Below are 20,031 nucleotides of genomic sequence, written 5' to 3'. Positions count from 1 at the left end.
GTGTGTGTGTGGTCTTCCCTCTCGCTCTTTTCACGAATGTGTGGGTGTTTTTCCCGCATATTTTTTTAGTCTTCTTCAGCTTTTGCATTATTTTAACGTGTGCTCTTTCCTCCCACCCTCGCCCACTTTTTTTCTCTTCGTTATAAATCTTGAGGTTGAGCACTCGACTGGACGCCATTTTTTATTTTTCACCTTCAGTCCCCAACCTCCTGAAACCCACCTCCCCCCTCCCCCGCTCCGCCCTCTGAGTCGCTTATTTTTCAATTCTGTCAGTTGCGTTGGTCAGAAAATGTCGCTGGGGAGCGGTCGACAGCAGCCTTTTCTCCGATTGCAAAAGTTGAGATGGGGTGTGGGTGGGTCCCCACCCTGTGGAGTATGTATATGTTTTATCTGAGAAATAATTTATAGAAGTCTCGACCGAAATGGACAGAGTAAAGGGTTCCGTTTCCTTATTTATCCCATTTTTTGTGACTCAGTTATTTCATTTTAGATACTGAAATTTGAGATGAAAGTGTGGATTCGAACATGGTGTGAGATAAGAAATAATTCAATCACTTTTATAACCTTAGAGAGTTACGTGGTATTGCATCAAAGAACACTTTTAATAGTTTTTTTCTGCATATTAAATTTTATTATAGTCGCTAGTGGAAATTCACTTTATTTTCATTAGGTATAAAATAATGTCTGAACTAGTGACGATGATGTGCATGGTGGTCGTGGTGTCCATGGTGCTCATGATGATGATCGCGGTGATGTTCGCCATGATGTTCCGGATGTTCGTGGAAATTACCCGGTCCTACAGGATTACCTCCATGATAATTACCAGGTCCTACAGGATTACCTCCGTGATAATGACCAGAACCCACAGGAATTCCAGAACCGGGCTCATAATGATTTATTGGGACTTGTCCAGCGAATCCTCCTTGACTCGGGCGAACTCCTCCCTGACCAATTCCTGCCTGGCCACCAAATCCAGCTTGACCATTCAAATTAAACTGTCCACCGAATCCTCCTTGTGCTCCGAACCCTCCTTGTCCTCCAAGTCCTCCTTGGCCACCAAAATTTCCTTGACCACCGAGTCCGCCTTGGCCAATTCCAATTTGAGCGGCAGCAGTGACCACCAATACAGACAGCGAAATCTATGGGAGTGAAAATTTAATAATGAGACCTTTAAACAACTTTTTCACAGCGAGATAACGCACCAGTAGTTTCATGACGGGAAATATTTTAGTACTGAAGTGATTTTCAAAAATCTTTACCATTTATACCAAAGCAGGGAAAATACGAGTAGGTAGCCGAAAAGAATTCTACCTGCCAGGCAGATTTTCATGGGATACCATTCCATATACGTTTATTGGAAAATTTTTCTCGGTCTTCTACCTGAAAACGGAATGTATACCAACAATGCTGGCGACATCTGGTTTTTACCATAAAATGAATAAAATATGCCTTTGAAAGGGGGGAAAAATAAGAAAGGTAAAACCCAGGGTTTTGGTGAAGAACGCATTAAAATATTTTATTTTATTTGATAGATAAGTTTAGAGAATCTCTGTTGTTGCCAAAATAAATATTTTATATAATATTCGACAATATAGGTACATATATATTTTCAACAGCTAAGTAAATGCATTTTGTTAAAATCCCGTTTTCTAAAGATCAATGATTTCGTATTTATTCTGACCAGGTGTTTCATTACCAGTAGCTCCATTACCAGGATTTGGGGTTTGTGTGCTGCCTGTGTTTCCGGAAGAATTGTTACCATGTTGATCATTGTTTGGAGTTTCTCCTTGGGGCGGTAGCTCGATCCCGGGATTGCCACTCTGAGGTGGACCGCCACCTGGACACCCGCAATATTGACAACCACCTCCTGAAGATCCTGCAGGTGGTGCGTGGTGGTGAGGGGGTGGCGGCGGAGGATACCCCTGCCAATAGTGACCACCATATGGATATCCCCCATGTGGTGGACAATGCGGAGGGGGTGGACAATGGGGAGGGGGTGGAGGAGGACCACATCCCTTCCAAAAGTGACCACCATGTCCATGGGGACGATGGTGGGGTGGAGGGGGATGAGGATGTCCGTGCCCACAGTGTCTGCCACCACGATGACCACCATGATGTCCACCATGGGGAGGCGGACCTCCATGGGATCGATGACCTCCCCCAGGAAATCGGCGACAACCCATCTGATCGAGTCTCACACAAACTGTAAAGAAATATTGGGAATATATTTACATACGTTATCTTAGAATTATATTTCTTGCAACGAAATCCCGGTGAATCACCAGCAATCTTTCTCTTATTCAAAAAAAAATATATATACTCAGACATACAAATGTGTGATTAGCTGATAGCTTGCTGAATTCAAGCATATTTAATAATAAAACAACGAATTTTATAGTGATCTAAGACCAAAAGAAAAATATATATGTATAACAATATATTAATGTTTCGGTTATAAACTGTATTAAATACATTTGATATTATTAAAGGTAAATACAAATTTCCATAACTTTGACTTGGTCTTAAGCAGTTATTCATTCGCTAAAACAAGTTTTAAATTTGTGTTATTTATGCGCACATGAAAAAATATATCTTTATTATTGTATAATTATTTTACTATACCTTACCCTTTGATAACTAAAAAATAAGCTCGAAACAGACAAAATCAAACTTTTAAATCAAAATAAATAGTGAAAGCAAAATGAGAAATACCTGCTGCCAAAATGTCTTCTTTGTTTATTTTTAAAAACACAAAGAGCCGATCAGCTGATAAACTGCCATTCACAAAAAAGTGCGGAATGGTATTTGTTTATTAAAATAAGCGATAGGTTGATCTGTAGGATTGTCGATAGCTAGAAACATATCGCCGCAAAATACAAAAAATACATTTATAAAATTTTAAACCAATTGTATTTTTTAATTTAAATTTGACATATTTTTCTGATACAGAACTAAGTTTAAAAAGATAAATATAGAACGTAATAGTCTTCATCTCTGTTATCTGTTAATATAACGTCTTCACTTGACAAGAAATCGCCCCATGAAATGAAACCTTTTAGGGTGGAAAGGAAGTCCGGGGGCATAAAGTTATGTGCGCAACGCTAAAATTTTAATTCCAAATTTAATTTTCAGCCATTTTGCTCATTTTCCCCGGATGAATTTGTCAGAGCGTGTCGCATTCGAAAACCACTTGCTGGGGACTGGAGAAAAAGACATCTCGAGAAAGGAAACATTTTTTGGCTTATGCCAAAATTACATCAAAAAGCGCTGCGGGTATGTAGGTATGTAGACAGACGTGGCAGTCCCATCTTGGGATTGAGCAAAGTGGCAGAGGGCGGGGGGTGGACCTGAAGGATTGCCGAGGTTCAGGAATGGGGGCTGGAGTGAATGCCGGGCCGTGAAGAAATGTCGGGAACCTGGAGGAAAAGTCGAGCGGACCGAGAAACGGGGTTGCTGATTGCTATCTTCATAATGACTTTGAAGTGTCAAACAATTTTGGGAAATTATCAACGCTCGCCTCTTTTGCCGTCTTTTGCAAAGGTGAAAATGAAAATTGTTCTTTTTGTTTGACTGAAACTTGATGGGGCCAAACTGAAGATATAATTATAATTTAATTGAAATGAAATTGTCGCCTAAGTCCCGTGGTATGGGAATGCGGATTCGGTCGATGGTATGGGGGAAGCTTTTAAGTTGATATTTTGCTTGGCAAACATTTGGGCAGATGCGACAAACTCAAGCAAAGGGCTTTATGAAGTGAGTCAATAAAATACAGGACAGAGTCTCCAACTATTTGCGCACCAATTTAATATGCGACTCAGGCCAGTTGAAGGAGTTCGCAAAGAAGAAGTTTCCTGAAGGATTCTAGCAACGACAAAAAAAAAGCCCCTCCGAAATCCATAGGGTTGTCAAAAGACCATGGAGGGCCAAAAAGAAAGGCGAACAATGTCCGAGGAAAATCAATTTAATTTTTACTCATGTTCATGGCGTGACCCCTCGAAAATCCAAAGGAAAAGGGGGCGAGGCCGTCCTGCTGGGCCGCCTGAGGTGGAAATTTCACTTAAGTCACTTTCAACTTTCGCAAGATGCCATCAAAGTTGGCTCCAAAGTTACTGGTCAGTTGATTTTTCCACCTCCCGGGGGCGGCGGCCATTACAACCGATATTTACATTTTACCCAACCCAAGGGAAAACCTTTTCTCGAACACGATCTCCCCCAGTGCTCTTCAAACTTATGAAAAGTTTCGGTGAATTTCTGATGATGGTTTTTTAGAAGGTGTGTTTACATTTAACTTCAGCGCACGTGTGACAACTTTTTCATCATGCATTGTCGACTTATTTTCCAGCTTCAGGGGGATTTTTTTACAAGTTTAAGTGATTGAAGAGTCTTACAAATTGTATTTTTATTTATTTACTTATGCCTCAGTTTTCGATTTTTTAAGATTATCCAAAGTGTCATTTATTACTTAAATTATTTAGTTCTTTAGTTATTTTTTAGCAAAACTAAGTTCAAAACAACATAGACTTTTTTTAACACAATCGATTTTTTAGGGGTAATTATTTTTAAGTATTTGTAAAGAAACATCAAAAACATTATTTTATATGAAGCTCGAAGTCCGAAGAAATATTTTAACCAGTCCAAAACTTATGATTAGCAAACATGTAAAGATTACATGTCAGGTCATCAGAAAAAATCATTGCCATTTATTCTAATATTTATGTATTTCTTTTATTTCGTCTTGGGTTATTCCATTAATTCCACAAAACGTTGTAAAAATCAATTTCAGTGCCCACTGTGCGCCGTAAGGAAAAACAAAATGGTATACTTGTACTGTATGGAAGATGAAGATGAAATTGGAAAATCTGACCGAGAGAGGATACAGAAAGGGGTGTGAATGGTGGGTGGTGGGTGGCTGGCACTTACATGACATGACAATAACTTTGACTTGACCATTCGACCGTTGCTCATATCTGACCATCCTTTCCATCTGCCCACGACTCCTTCCCAGATCCTTCTGCTTGTTTGTTTGTGCTGGTGCAGGGGTGGCTGCAAAGGGGGTGGCCAGACAGGGGGCCGGGGGTGGTACAGGGGGTGGGGGAGGTGAGAGATGAGTGCAGAGTGCGGCCAGGATATACAGGTACACACACTCGCACACTCACGTACTGCTCTTTTTTGGATCCGAACAAAGAGAAATATTTATGCGTTGACCAACTTGACCAACTCGGACTCCAGTGCCATTTCCAATTCAACCTCCGGCGGTCCTTGAAAGCCAAAAATTCCAAATTCAAATCCAATTCGAAATCAAAGTCTGGCCAAGGAAGAAATTCCCAGAAGGGGTTGGGTCCTCCGACTGCAAGCGTAGTCATTGCTGTTTATGATGAAAAATGCCCAAAATTACTTAGCCAGCTTCTTTACACAGTTAGAAATTATTGCATTTTTTTGTAGTATTTTCTCTTTAAATATTGCATATATTTTTTCACTTTTAGGGCCGGTTTCTCGAGTCCCTGTCAAAGTCCCTGATAGCTATCTGTTCGAAAAACTTAAATACCAGATAAACTGTTCGTAAAAGCAAATCCGCTTTCTCGACTGCTTTAATTTATCTGAACGAGAAACAATTACAGAGTGCTGTTAACGCACAGAATTGTGCTGTGAAGGGCAAAAAATGGCGTGCTTCGATTATTTCATCAGCTGTTTGGGTATAATTCAAAGGAAAAGTCAGCTGTGATTTCGTTTCTTATTCTTAGTTGGCTTTGGGAAATCAGCTGTCATTCTATCGAACCGAAAACGCTTAACAGGGACTCCGAGTCCCTGTCAAAGTTAGCTCTCACATTTATGCTCGAGAAAGTCAAAATGCCTTAGCAGGGACTTTATCTGTTCGAGAAATGTTAGCCGGCACTCGAGAAACCGGCCCTTATTCTGTTTAATTCTTAATACCAATAAAATTTATTTTTTGTAAATTTACTAAACATATATTTATTATAATCTGTAATATTTTATTTTGAGTGTACTCACTCGTATCTATGTAATGTAAGTCGGAGTAAGTGTGTTTGCAGACACATGATGACCTTTTTGGGTCCGACATCGAAAGGGTCAGTCCGAGACAACTCCACTCGAGTTTTACGTTAATATTTAATATTGCGAATAGTTGATTGAAACATTTAGAATTTTCCATGACGGGGACCAGCAGCTTCAGAACAACAAATTGCTCATCTCTGCATATCCCAATAGAAGTGCTCGATGTCCCATTTCTTTAGTTGGCTGCCTGTGATTTTATTTGGCCATCGGAAATTGAATTGGGAATAATTTAGTAACTGGATTCCACATGGCAAGTGCACACAAAATTATTTTTTGATTTTCGATTGTCAGTGAATGAAAAATAAAGGAAAATAAAGTCAAAATCAATGGACAAACCTTAAAACTTGGAGAGTCTTTTATTTTTATTTAAATCATACCGTTTATAATTACCAATAGTTTTATATTTTCACGAATCATGATAAAAATCTCTTTAAGGATTAATAAAAATTCCACGTACTTTTCAGAGGACGTAAACACAGATTACTGAACGAAATTAAAATCCCCGTGTAACTTTTATTAAGAAACAAGCGAGTAACCAGCGGGAGCCCTCTGATAGCAGTCACCCATCAGAAGGACATAACGATAATTAATAGAATTTGTTCAGGGAATACGTAATGAGGCATTGACTGGGGGACTTGATGTCCTGCAGACAGGAGACAGAAGCGGGGATGGGCAGGCGATTCTATTTTTTATTATTTTTCGATTTGCAACGCATTCATTTGGATTTTGTTGTTTTATTATTAACATTTTCATCTGGACTCCGCCATTGGTCTTTTTCCTCGTGACTTTTTTCTTTTATTCCTTTTTTTTCGTTTCGACAAACAAACTTGAATTTAAATGAGAAGAGTGGGACGCGACGCTACAGCAAGTGTAATAAAAATTAACATTAATTCAGAAACAAGAAAATGGGGGAAAATTCATATGACACGAAAGACCCAGTTGGGAAGAGAATGTTGAGGAATTTTAACAAGAAAAATATGTAAATTGTCTCGTAATAAAAACGTCCTTCCCTCCCTTTTTCACCCCCTACAAGCGCACTTATCTGCAAATATAAATTTTATGAAACATTCCCCAAAAGAAAAAATCGCTGCAAAGGAATTAAAATGGGAAAAAGTATAAAGAAACACAAAATAAAAAATCAAGTGAGAAAAAATAAAAGCAGCAAAGAAAACGGAATGAGGCCCAAGGCTTAAAGGGGGCGGCGGGGTGCGAGTTATATCCCTGCAGGACATTATTTTAAATACTAATCCGCATCAGTTTTCATTTGAGTTTTCTTCTCGACCCCGTTTCCCTCTCGTTCCATCTCACTCTGGGTCCCAGAAAATCGTCGCTGTCCCTCCTCTCTCCCGCCTTTCCCACCGCTTTTCACGTTTCGCCTGTCTGGCTGCCATCTTTGTTTGTGCTTGTGCCGTTACATAAATTCAGATGTTATCCTAAATGCGCAGCATGCACGTTATTAAAATAGCGGCAGGGCAGGCGAAAGTCGCAGACTTGCTTCATAGCAAGTGTAATGATAAAGCCGAAGGTCCCGACCCTGTAATACCTTTCTTCCAAAAGAATGATTAAAGTGAAAAACTTGACGTTTTGCTGGCATTGACAATAAAAAATCGTCAGGTAGGGGAGAGTGGGGGAATTTCGTCAGCATTTTTTCAAAGCTATTTTTTGTCCATCTTGAGACACGTTATCATATTTCTATTTTTATTGTTGAATGCGGTTAGCACCAAGCTTTAAAATGTGACATTCCCCTATTTTTTTAATTAGCTTGGTGATTTATAAAAAAATAAAATGTAAAACCAATATACTGGGGCAATCTCACCACACAGGGGGGTAAAATCACCACACAACTGGGGAAATTTCGTCACCTGAAAAATGTAGGGAGTTTAACGCCTGAAAATATGCTACACTGATCAAGCGTACCATTTTTGTTGACGTCCTATATTTGTTGCTGCTGCTGGTAGTCTGTTCGTTAGCCAGCTCGTCAAATATAAAAATATGTATTTAAAATAGGTGCGAATTTACCCTTAGCGTAGGGTGGCGAAATTTCCCCAGACCGTACTTTTTTAGAAATAATTATTTTTCTTGCGAAATTAGGCGCGAAGTTAAAAATCACTGACGCAGAAATGCACATTATAGCACTGTGTATTGAATAAAAAATCGTGAATCTTATTTCTTTTGAATTGTGGCATACAGAAAAAATTTCGTCGAGAACTAAATGTAGCTTTTGAACTGTTAAAACACATTTAATATTATAGCTTAATTATCTTGGCCTTCTGTGCAAAACAAATGCATTGGTTGTGTCTGGCCGTCTTGAAGGACTAAAACAAAAAAATTATATATTTTTACGACTTATGGATTCCGAGATATTGCAGGTGACGAAATTGCCCCTGTGACGAAATTCCCCCACTCTCCCCTACAAAAGATCAGCAATAGAAAAAACATTTTTCATGATTTACAAATTAAAGAGATTTAGTGAAATATATAAAGGATGATATAAAAGGATTTTAAAATGGTGATAAATATTTAAATATTAATATAACATATTTAAGACTTTAAAATGTTTTGTGAATTCCAATATTCTTTTTTATTGCTTCGTATGCAGGGTATTAAACCATTTTTAGATTTTTATTTTTTCTGAAAAAACACCTCTTAGTCCCAGAATATATCTGATTCGAGAAATGTACAACCCATTCTGTCGCCAGTGCGTATACGTAATCTAAGATTGTAATTAATTTGATGTTGCTGAAACAATCACATATTCGTATTGTACTTAATAAAGACACATATTTTGTTCAAAGACCGAATTTTTCCATAAATTTTTCAGTTTGCTGAGTAACATGTAATTTTAATTATTTTAAAATTTGAAATGGAACTGCCATTTAAGCAAGCTTTTTATTTCGAAAAAGTTAAGCGCGGTAAAAGGATACTCAATTTAGTTCTTTGTTCAATTGCTGGTGCTGGCCTAATCCAAAATTGTGGTAAACTGGGGAAGTTTGGGGTTTTATTCGAATTAGCGGGCGATAATTGCATGACCATATTGAGCTGCAACTGTGTTTTCAAAGGTGTAGAGATAAATGCCATGACAATTTGCCTTCCGATGCTAAGGTTTCAGGAAACAAAGCTTCGTTCAAAATGGAAAATACTCAAAGTTCGGCAAAAGGAATAAAACCTAAAAAATACTTATAACTTAATAATTAAAAAACAATACTTTTACAGGATTTTTGTTTTCTTTGCAATAACGTTAAGTACCTACGGACTTAATGTCTTTCCTTTTTTAATTACTTTCGAATAACAGGCAAATACCATGAGATCTTACTACGTAACCCTATTTATGGTTTGTTGTTTTTCCGGTTGGGTTTCTTTGAGAAATTGGACAAAGCGAACCAAACCTAGACCTAGAACCCAACCCAAAGTCAGACCCAAAAGGAGGAAAGACCCAAACAAAAATGCAATTTTATTTAATATATTGTTATGTACACTCATAGAAATTTTTCGGTAAAATCGCCCTAAAAACAAGGAAAATCGCCCTAAAACGGGGGTCAATGGCGACTAGGCAACAAAATTAGGGCAAATTGCCCTAAAAATACGGGTTAATTTGTCACACATTTAGGGCGATCTAGGGCGATTTTTCTATTTTCAAAGCTAATTGCCCTAAAAATAGGAAATGAGACCCTTAAACTAAAGGCAGTTTCCTTTAAATCCAGGGCGATTTTTCTGGACTTATAGGCGAATTGCCCTGGAAATCGGAAAAAATACCTTTAAACTAAAGGCAGATTTTCATAAATCTAGGGTGTTTTTCTGGATTTTAGGGCAAATTGCCCTAGAAATATGAAAAAATATCCTGAAACTGAAGGCAGATTTTCATAAATTTAGGGCGTTTTTCTGGATTTATAGGCGAATTGCCCTAAAAAAAGCAAAGTGCTCCCCAAAATTTCACGGCTTTTTTTCATAAATAAAAATACGATTTCATTATATTTTTTTTGTTTTTTTTTTATATTTTTGTTTGTTGTTATTTACACAATTTCTAATTATATACATTTACAAACTTTCCTACTTATTCTTATTGCTAAAAGAATTACATCGATCTTAAAAATAATGTTTTGGCTTAATGTATTTTTTGGTCTTTAGGTTGTGTGCTTCCGCCGGAGGGAATTTTAGGTCTTTTAAGGTTTATTACAATAAGTACTGATTATCAAATTTTACTTCTAATTGAATGCATAGAAATAATATATTTTTTTTGGAATGAATAGATTGTTTCTTTAAAATAGTTACAGTTTTAAGGTTTTATAATCCTTCAAGAGTTCGGATAAAGCTTTACCTTTCTTATCAGACTCTAAATGAATTTCATAAAACATTTTTTGGATAAATGTCGTGGTTTAAAACAAAAAATATTTTGAAGCACACATCAATACTTTTCAATAAGGTTCGAATTCTATAAAAAAACCTCTGACAGGTAAACTGGAAATTCACCAAGGTCAAAAAGGGCTTGTTCCCACGTTGCAACTGAATGGTTGCAGTTTCGGCTTTCCGGATTAGCAATTTTCCGTCAATGCCTTTAGATGTGTTTGCAGTTCCCCAACAGTAGCCTTCCAAACCAAGAAACTGCTTCGCGGGTCCGCAATGGTGTGCTTCGCGTTCTTGCTCCCGCCGTCCTTTTTTGTCATTGCTGTCGCACCAACACTGAATGGATCGCAAGCCAAATTAAAGTTGATTGTATCTCTATTAAATAAAAACAGTCTATTTATTGAATGAGAAAAGAAAAAGAGAAAAAGCACATACCTTCAGCGTGGCTTTCCAAAGATTTGAGCAGTTTTATTCCCTTACTTTCGCTTTTAAAAAGTGCGAAAAGTGGTTTGCGGAAGCTGGATCTCAAAGACGTTCTCAATCTAAAACAAGAAAAAAAATTGTTAGAAATTAATATAAAAATGCACTACTAACAGTCAGAATTTTCATTTAGCCTGCGATTGCGTTTGCTGCTACTTCTGGAAAAAAAGAAGCAACAAAAGCAAATTTCGGTTACTGACGAAATGACGCAATAGAAATTTGGGGGTTATTTTGGCATATGCACTTGTGAATGCGGTTTGTCCGGTGCATAAATACAGATTTCTGGTAAATATATACATCTGTACACATGTGTGTATTCTGTTGCATCATCTTTTTACCTCAAGCATTATTTACATATACACATACATATATGTATACTCTTATTAATGTTCTTACTTTGTTCTGCCACACTTCCAAAACTCTACATCTGGACCGCTGCTTCCAGTCAAATCTTTTTAAGTTTCAGCTGCATTTTCATCTGTTACAGATATGGGCACTTCCAAAAAAAAGTCCACCAAGCCAAAAACCTTAAAACTTGAAAAAAACATATTTCCACATGATTTTGCCCCGATATTAGTTTCTAATTAGTTGGATACTGAGCTTAACTACAAATTTGGAGTATAGTTTGATTATTTTTATGACAAACTCCACCAATTTACGCAAAAATCAGTTTTTGGCTATTTTTTTGTTATTTTTTGGACCTGTCTTCTGTTGTTAATTTATCCTATAGGAATGCTAATATGTGACATTTTTCTGTACTGAATGCTTCATTCACATGCTAAACTATTAAGTTATAAGCAAAACATCCAGCAATTGAGAGATAGAGGTAAAGAAATTCGCTTTACAAAACCGTCGGAAAAAATGTCCCGAGCGACATGTCCCGAGCGAATGTGGTTGAGACTGCATAAAAAAAAAACGGCAAAGAATTTTTGAGTAAAACCAAAAGCATTTCACAGCGACATGTTTGAACAACATTCTAAAAAAAATCGCAATAAAATATTCCATCAGAATTCGCTAATTTCTGGTGTTGTATGAACTTCCCCGAAATCCACTTCTATTTTTGTCCCGAGCGAATACGGCAGTTTTTTACCGATATCTTAAAAACTAAAAGCGGTACAAAATCAAGATTTTTACCAAAAAATAGAGCTTGGAAAGAGTGAAAAGAAAAGCCCATAATTAAAATTAAAATCCATTGTTTTACAATTTTTTTTCAACTTTAAATGTGTGCAAATGTCCCGAGCGACATTTTGGAAGTGCCCATATGTAAATTCAATTAGTTATTAATATCCAAATTGCACAATTATATATGTATGTACTCACCAGAAAAACCGAGAAAGAATCGCCTCCCAAGTCCTTTAATAGCGTTTACATTTTTCACTTTTTCACAAACAAAAGGTTTCACAAACACGTCTTTCGCCGCCAAGCGCCCGAAAAATTATGACAAAGTCTAGACAATGCAACTCTTTCTACCCCCACCCTTGCCACTGCAACGGACGAAAAGTAGCAAAGAAGAAGAAAAAGGTCCGCCCTAATATACACACACATTCACTTGTTTTGACCTGTCAACCACACACACATACACACAAGTATTACATATGTATCCATTAATTGCGTCTTAAAATTTCGTTTGACTCTTCCTTGTTTTTAGGGCAATTTCAGAACATTTTTTTTGCTATTTTGTTCAACGTTTTAGGGCGATTTCGCCCTAAAAAGAAGGAATTACTTTTGGAGTCGACTCATGAAAATTCGCCCTAAAAAACAGGGCAAATTGGCCTTTTTGGAAAAACTAACCCTAAAAAATATTTTCCATGGCGATTTTTCGTAACTTTAGGGCTAGCCACCCGTATAATAAGAAAATTTTTCGTAGTTTTAGGGCGACCTCGGTTTTAGGGCGACTTTTCTAGTATTTAGGTAAAAATTTCTATGAGTGTACAAATGCTAGCTTGCTTTTTTTCCTTGGCTCACGCCGAGCTTATGTAAATTTATTTATTTTTGCGTAATTTTTCTTGTTTTTACAGAAGAATAAATTCGCCTTGTTGGGCCGCCAACCCCCTCTGGGCAGAAAAAATTTAATTAGAATAAAAAGAGCGAGGCAGCGGAACCAAAGGAAAAGCGGGTGAGCAAGGCACAAAATTAAAATAAAATGAGGAAACTGGTGAAAAAAATGTAAAACAAAAAAATGCTTGGCCCAGCCGAATGCCAAGCAAAAGGAAGGATTTCGTGGGTCTGGCTGCTCCTGCTCCTGATTCTCCGTACATTTCGTCCGTAATAAGGCAAAAGTTGTGCAATTTTCATGTGTAGCTGACAGCCGACGCCAACATTTTGTAATGAGCTGCCGCCGGGCTCTGAACCTGAAGGGTCAACAGGGGGTCAGCAGAGGGTATCAGTGCTGTCAGTGGACAAAGGTTGCCACTTGGCCGCCGCCATGTCGTGTCCGCGACTTTGACTTGAGGGAATTTTCCCCACACTGACTGCCTCGTAAATTATAAACAATAAAATTGTAAAAATAAGCTCAACTGAAAAATAAGGGAATTCCTCGGGAAAAAGGGGTACAGGAAGTGGTTAGACCCTGTCAGTCGACCGGCTTAATTGCACACTTGCTTTATGACTTCATATGCCAAACAAGATACTGATGCTTATTCTGCTTTGGTACAGCTATCAACACGGAAAAAAATTATTTCGTGCTTAATTCGTAATAAAATCATTTTTAAATATTTAAGTGTCAACTTTCCATAACTCGACTAGTACTAATAATTATTATTAAAATATTATAATCTTAAATTAAATAATGGTATAGATAGAAGTGCTGGAAATACTGATAAAAATGTTTATCTTAACATTTTACATAATAAGTTAAGTATTTATACCCGTTACTCGTAGAGTAAAAGGGTATATTAGATTCGTGCAAAAGTATGTAACAGCTAGAAGGAAGCGTTTCCGACCCCATAAAGTATATATATTCTTGATCAGGGTCACTAGCCGAGTCGATCTAGCCATGTCCGTCTGCCCGTCTGTCCGTCTGTATGAACGCTGAGATCTCAGAAACTACAAAGGCTAGAAGGTTGAGATTTCCCACACATATTCTTTGGCTTTCTACGCAGCGCAAGTTTATTTCAGCCGAGCGCCACGCCCTCTCTAACGCCCACAATCGCCCACTAACGATTTTAAAATGGGTCCTGCGCCCACATCTTTAAAGATTTCCGAGAATTATAAATGCAATTTTGTTGTGTATATTTATACCTATCGAAATGTAGAAGACATTTTTCAAATCGGACCATTCATTAAAAAGTTATACGCACTCAAAATATCTACATATATCTATCTCCCTCTCACTTCCTTTAGCTGAGCTACGATTATTAGTCGGGACACCAACCCGAGTACAGCGTTCGCACTCCCCTTAGCTGAGTGACGGGTATTAAATAGTCGAGACACCAACCCGACTATAGCGTTCTCTCTTGTTAATTTTTCCAGTGCATAACTTTCAAAGGATGTCGCTCAATTATGGGGAGCTTTACGTGCTTTAGTTTGACTCAAATTTAATTACAACGTATTATGGAATTTATATGACATCCACTCGCACATATTCACTCTCAATGGCCTTCCCTCCGTCACTTTTGGTCTGGGTTGGCATGGGATTAATTATGATGTGCCCTAAGTTGCTCGCTCGGTTTAAATGAAATGTAATAATTTTCGTTGAAGGATTTTAATTTGGAATTTGAACATTGTACACACAATAAATATCCAGCTTTGGGGATGCCATAGTGAGAGGAATGTTTATATATGCCCATCTAACCAGGACATCATAAACTCGGCTTGCCAACATTCAGTTACCAACTGAAGTGGAGATGGCAGGTGTGGGGAGGGTTGTCGATGGGTTTTTTGTACTAAAAGGATTTCCACTACAGCAGGTGTTTACACTCAAAAAGGTTCAGTGATATGGGAGGGGTGTAGAGCATTTTCTCGGAGCTCAAATATTTTTAGCTCCGATTTCAGAGAAAAATTCCGAAACGACGCTATCTTTTAGCGAGCCAAAGTACCTGTTACCGTTTTGGTATACTATACTTATAAGTTAAAAAATTATATTTTAAATTAAAAATTTCGAAATTCGGCAATTTGGATTTTGGAATCTCTAGTCTTTGCTTTAACTTAAAAAATCTTTTTAAGAAAAACTTACAAACTGTTTAAAAGTAAAGAGAATATGCTGAAGACTTGAACAACACTCAAAGATAATGTCGTTGATTTCTCTTGATTGCTTTGTGTGCATAAGAGGACAAGCTTTTAAAGCACACGAGTATGGATATTGCTCTTAGTTCTCGCTGATATTCAGATCGCAGATCAACGCCGGGTAAAAAAGTAAACATACACAAAGAACTGTAAGAAACATAAAGAACGTTTACTTGCTTCCAAACAAATCTTTAAAAGAATTCAAGAGAACATCTTGATTGTTTAAAGTTTTCTTTATTTCCAACAATATCCCCATTAGCAGGGATAACCAATTTGAAGTCCGTTCGATTTTGTAGATCTCAGATACTCAGATCTCCCAACGCTTAAATCGATGGATCTTGTTTTCAGTTCTCCAAAGCCTTAATGCAAAAGAGAATTAAAAACAAAAGTACTTTAAAGGAAAGAGAGATAATAATTAAGTAACATATCTGTCAGCTGATAACCCGGCGTCGATTTTCAGAGAGCAGTCTGCGTATTCTCGAAATATAAAAGCTAAATGTGCCTCTTACTCTTCAGTCTGACTTAAATTTCGCTTACGAGTGGAAGGCTAGAAATTGTTGTGCTGTTAAAAACAAATAAACAAATAAACATTACTGTGCAATTTATGAGACATGCTCGCTTAAAAGTATATAATACATACAAAATGGGTCATAAAACGATCTTGGACTTGAACCACTTTTGTTACTATGAATTATTTAAACAAATAAAAAAAAACTGCGATAAAACAAATACACTGGAAGAAATAAAATACACGGACCTAATTAATTTTATCGTTTGTTGCACACCGTTTCGAAACCTGTTTTATGAGTGGCATAAGGACTTTTACAAAAGTTTTTTTTTACTTTACTTGAGCCATGTGGATAAAATAACAATCGATTTTGCTGAGCTATACACACGTCTAAAGAACTTCCCAGCGAAGGTTAGGGAAATCTATTTCCAATCCATTTACCTGGCCCTTGAAGAGAATGATAACTTGACCACTGTCGATTTGAGATACACTCCAGAAAGTTACCACAGTGAGCACATGGAGGTGTTTGCATTGGTGATGAGTCAGCTGAGGAGAAAGAAAAAATTGAAAGCTTTAAGAATTCATTTTTCTGGTGAGCCAAAACGTGTTTTTCTTTATCAGGATGAATAATGTATGATATACATAAACATCATTCAAAATATCATATTTAACTTGCTTGATAATTGCTAGTTTTCTAAATCTTATGTATTTCTCTTATCTAGTGTACACCATTGAAGACCTTACGGGATTCGGAAGCCTCGAAGAGCTATATTTGAATGTGAGAGTGGATATTGAAGAATTATGCAGATGCTGTTTTAACAACAAAAACTTGAGATATTTAACAGTCTTAAAGACCGAAATGATGGGACAACGGTTGGCCGATATTGTACCATATTGCAATCGGGTGATTCGATTTGATTTCCAGATGAAGTTGGATTGTGATGCCTCAGAGTACGCCCCATTAGCCAAAATGGAAAGGCTGGCACAGTTAAAGATCGACGGAGAACACGAAACAGGCACCTTAGAGCCTCTTTTTATAGCTTTTGCCAGAAAGGAACCCCAACTGCTCAAAGAATTGTTTATAGATGATGCTCGTTTAGACTGTACGGAGACAACGGCTTTATCTCAGATTAAATTGGTAAACAATTTAAGATGTGGTTTCAAGGACCCCCAAAGTATTGAGCCCATTTCGCAAATGATTTACCTTAAGAACCTGGAGGTACTTTCAAACTATACATTTTTAAACATTTCGCAGCAAATATACAAAGTACTGAAGGAGTCTCGATGGAAAAGGAATATACTTTCAAAAGAATGTCTTATGAATTTTGACCCAAAGGGGAAACTGCGCCTTGTTCTGAACCAAGTTAGTGCCTCGGATTATGGATCGTTGCTCACTTTGCCACGCTTAAAATGCCTTGAAATTAGCGGCTTTGTGCCAGGTACTCTTGTGGATATTTTCAAAATGCTGAAATTGGTACAATTGCCGAGTTTGATAATAAACACGATAAACCCCTTTTTAGAAGATTACCAAAACCTACTTAAAAAAGGCTGGAAGTTGAGACCTCAAATTCTTCCGGTGATAGACGTACAGGAAATAGACACACTTTCAACTTGTAGTTCGTTAAAAAAGTTGGTTTGTGGCTTTTCCGATACCGAAAACTTACATCTTCTACACAAGCTTTATGAGCTTGAAGATTTGACCATTACCACAAAACCATCAAAAGGTTCCCTAAAGGCTCTTTTCACCGCTCTAGCTTCAAGGGAAGTTCCATCGCTCCAATATTTTCGATTCGAATATGGAGCCATCGATTCTTTGGAGGCAGCAGAATTGGCTCGAATAACGTCTTTGAAACTCGTAAGGTGTGACTTTCTCGACGTCCAGGACATCGGAAAATTCTCAGCTCTAGCTAGACAAAACCTTGAAAGTCTTGAAATTGCCTCTCCGAAAAACTTTCATGAAACTTCACCCGGAATTCTTAAAGTCTTACAGACCTTGGAAAATAAAATAAGCATTACCACGAAAGACATTACGATAAGGACTAATCGTAAGCTGAAGTTCCTTTACCTTCAAATGTGTATTTGCGAAGATTACACAGATCAGACTCTGCTGGTTCCCCTAGCCAGTTTGAAATGGGTAGAAAACCTGATAATCACCGCTAAACGGGGCAATTTAAAAGCATTTTTTAAAGAACTATCTATAAAAACAAATCTCAAGAAAATTACAGTTGACGGCGGATTTCTTGATTTTGATGAGACACTGGAACTAGCTAATATGAAATCTCTTAAGGAATTTAATGGGACATTAAACGACTTGCGGAGTATTGATCATTTGAGACACTTATCCTATATTGAAATTGGGTATTCCTTTGATAACAGACTTCCAGAATATATGGTCGACGTTTTCGATACCGTTGAGGATGAGCTTACCGTCAGTCTAAGGAACAACAGTTTTAACAGATTTACAGAGAATATGGTATACGTTTTAGGAATTAGTTTCAACAATAAAACCGGACGATTAACACTTTATAATGCATTTGATTCTTCAAATGTCTCCAAAGACATAACTCTCCTAGCAAACCTCAAGAACTTAAAGTCAGTTCGAATTTTGGGAGTTCATGAAAGGAAATCACTTCAATATTTTATGGCCAAACTAGCATTAAGGGAAATTCTTTCTCTTCAAGAACTGATTATAGAAACTGATAAGGATTTTATGGCCAAAATAGCATTAAGGGAAATTCTTTATCTTCAAGAACTGATTATAGAAACTGATAAGGATGAAGTTAAATCTAGCGTTTTCACACTTAACGCTTTCGAATTGAAAGAAGTAACATCCATCAAGTCTTTGAGAACCCTAAAATGCGGTTTCTCTGATCCCAAGGATCTCGAAATGCTAGCTTGGTTACCGGAATTGACTTATTTAACGGTTGGCCTCAATCAAAAAGAAGTTTTAAAAAGCCTTTTCGGAAAACTTTCCCTAATTGATTTCCCAATCCCAGATCGTTTGCCTGTTGGGGGAATAGTTGCCTTCGAGATTGGATCACAAAAAATTTCTATTAAAGAAATGATTATATCCAAAGATCAAGCTGACACTTCGCTTTTGGAACTCTTGAAGATGTTGGTCCTGGTCAGTGGGTCCACTTTGCAGAGATTGATTGTCAAAGGAGCGCCAATTGTTCGATGTGAAGCCGATGAAATTTCGAAAATAATGTCATTGCAAAAGCTTATATACGGATTCAATAAATTACATGATATCATAGGTCTTTTAAGGCTATCTGAATTGACAACACTTATAATTGTGGGCAGAATTCCTCACAATGCAGACTTGGCACAGAATGAGCAGAAGGAATTTTTGATGACTCGAATACCGGACCACATTTCCCGAGATCTTATGTCTTCTAATTTTAAAAAGTCCAAAGAAAACGCTCAGCACTTGGACCGCCGAAGATTGTATATTGAGATGCCACAAGATGTGGCCTCTGTGAAAGATATTTTTCAGCCTTTGCCTGTTGGTTTAACACACACACTGCAGGAGCTGGTAATAACCTACCGATATCTGGACTTCGAAGAGGTGAAACGAATTTCACAAATCGCATCCTTGAAAAAACTGAGATGTGGATTTCGTTTTGAACATTGCTTTTCGCTTTTGCGAAGCCTTACCAATCTTGAGTGCTTGGAAATAAAATCGTATCCAAAATTCATGGAAATTTCTGATCATCTTGTGACCTGTTTTCAGGAATGCCCAAAGATCGAGTCGATAGATTTGCATTTTAATCCTCGAGTACAACTTATCAGTGCTGACTTTGTAGAACGGGCCATCGAAGCATTGAAATTGGTACGAGATTCAAAATCTCGGAGTCCATTAAAGCTAAACTGTTTCGTTAGTCAAGTTTTTGTTGAACCGGTATGAAAACTGACTAGGTTCTATTAAACTAAGTCATTTAATGATCTTGTTTATATTTCAGAATGCTTTTACCGCTGAAGAGTATTTAAGTCTATCTATTCATGAACGCCAAAAGGATAATGTACTGTGGATATAATATAATACAATAAAATACAACACTAATTAATAACAAGTAAACTTTGATGGTGATATAATATATATTATTTTAATTACTATTTTTGATATAAAAAAAATTTTGTTTTCGACATGAAGCGTTGTCTATTTGCCCCATTGTTTGACCACTTAGTCGTAAGCTCCGAGTTTTGGTAATGAACGTTGCCCAAAAATAAAAACTAAGGCACATTTCTAGCAAGCTCAGCAATAAATGGCATAATGAAGGAATTAATGAATGGACGAGGGCCGAGGCAAACCCAGAAGAGGAATGAATGAATGGAAGGAGCAGCGGGGACGAACTTATGCAAATGCAAATGAAAATTAATTTAATCCGCAGTACGAGTAAATTTTC

General features: G+C 37.3%; 2 protein-coding genes and 2 long non-coding RNA genes across 6 annotated transcripts in view; 1 reads left to right on the top strand and 3 right to left on the bottom strand.

Moving 5' to 3' along the window:
- Window positions 1–608: 608 nt before the first annotated feature.
- sala (spalt-adjacent) lies at window positions 609–1,229 on the bottom strand. The gene is made up of 2 exons (XM_017155774.3): window positions 1,203–1,229; window positions 609–1,139 (listed from the first exon to the last, which is right to left on the bottom strand). The coding sequence occupies exons 1-2, from the start codon at window positions 1,212–1,214 to the stop codon at window positions 690–692; spliced, it is 462 nt and encodes a 153-aa protein (XP_017011263.2). The 5' UTR covers window positions 1,215–1,229; the 3' UTR covers window positions 609–689.
- A 295-nt stretch (window positions 1,230–1,524) lies between these two features.
- Window positions 1,525–2,786, bottom strand: LOC108066969 (basic salivary proline-rich protein 4). Of its 2 annotated transcripts, none has more exons than XM_070219728.1 (2): window positions 2,628–2,726; window positions 1,525–2,203 (listed from the first exon to the last, which is right to left on the bottom strand). In XM_070219728.1, exon 2 carries the CDS (start codon window positions 2,181–2,183, stop codon window positions 1,650–1,652), a length of 534 nt encoding a protein of 177 aa, XP_070075829.1. In that variant the 5' UTR covers window positions 2,184–2,203; window positions 2,628–2,726; the 3' UTR covers window positions 1,525–1,649. The 2 variants fall into 2 exon arrangements, with proteins under 2 accessions (XP_070075829.1, XP_017011265.2); XM_017155776.3 differs by having other exon boundaries at window positions 1,526–2,203; window positions 2,713–2,786.
- A 7,850-nt stretch (window positions 2,787–10,636) lies between these two features.
- LOC123003241 (uncharacterized) overlaps window positions 10,637–20,031 on the bottom strand; it is a 67,644-nt gene continuing 58,249 nt past the window's right edge. Inside the window, exons 1-4 of one of the 2 annotated variants that reach the window (XR_006412483.2) lie at window positions 12,214–12,352; window positions 11,290–11,371; window positions 10,849–10,955; window positions 10,637–10,788 (exon numbers count right to left, since the gene is read on the bottom strand). This is a non-coding gene — a long non-coding RNA (uncharacterized lncRNA). Of the gene's footprint in view, window positions 10,789–10,848; window positions 10,956–11,289; window positions 11,372–12,213; window positions 12,353–20,031 lie in introns of those variants that run through there. The other variant, XR_011417529.1, reaches the window with a different exon arrangement.
- Window positions 15,652–19,683, top strand: LOC138912013 (uncharacterized). The gene is made up of 3 exons (XR_011417646.1): window positions 15,652–16,217; window positions 16,348–19,526; window positions 19,588–19,683. It is a non-coding gene; the product is annotated as an uncharacterized lncRNA (long non-coding RNA).

This window comes from Drosophila takahashii, chromosome 2L (genome assembly GCF_030179915.1).
Source record: "Drosophila takahashii strain IR98-3 E-12201 chromosome 2L, DtakHiC1v2, whole genome shotgun sequence".
Taxonomy (NCBI): Eukaryota; Metazoa; Arthropoda; class Insecta; order Diptera; family Drosophilidae; genus Drosophila; species Drosophila takahashii.
The sequence above is the reverse complement of the archived record's forward strand: the minus strand, read 5'-3'. Positions and strand labels throughout refer to the sequence as shown.

Excerpts from the sequence above, each read along its gene's own strand:
- LOC108066969 (XM_017155776.3), bottom strand. The coding sequence starts at position 2,183 with ATGGGTTGTCGCCGATTTCCTGGGGGAGGTCATCGATCCCATGGAGGT.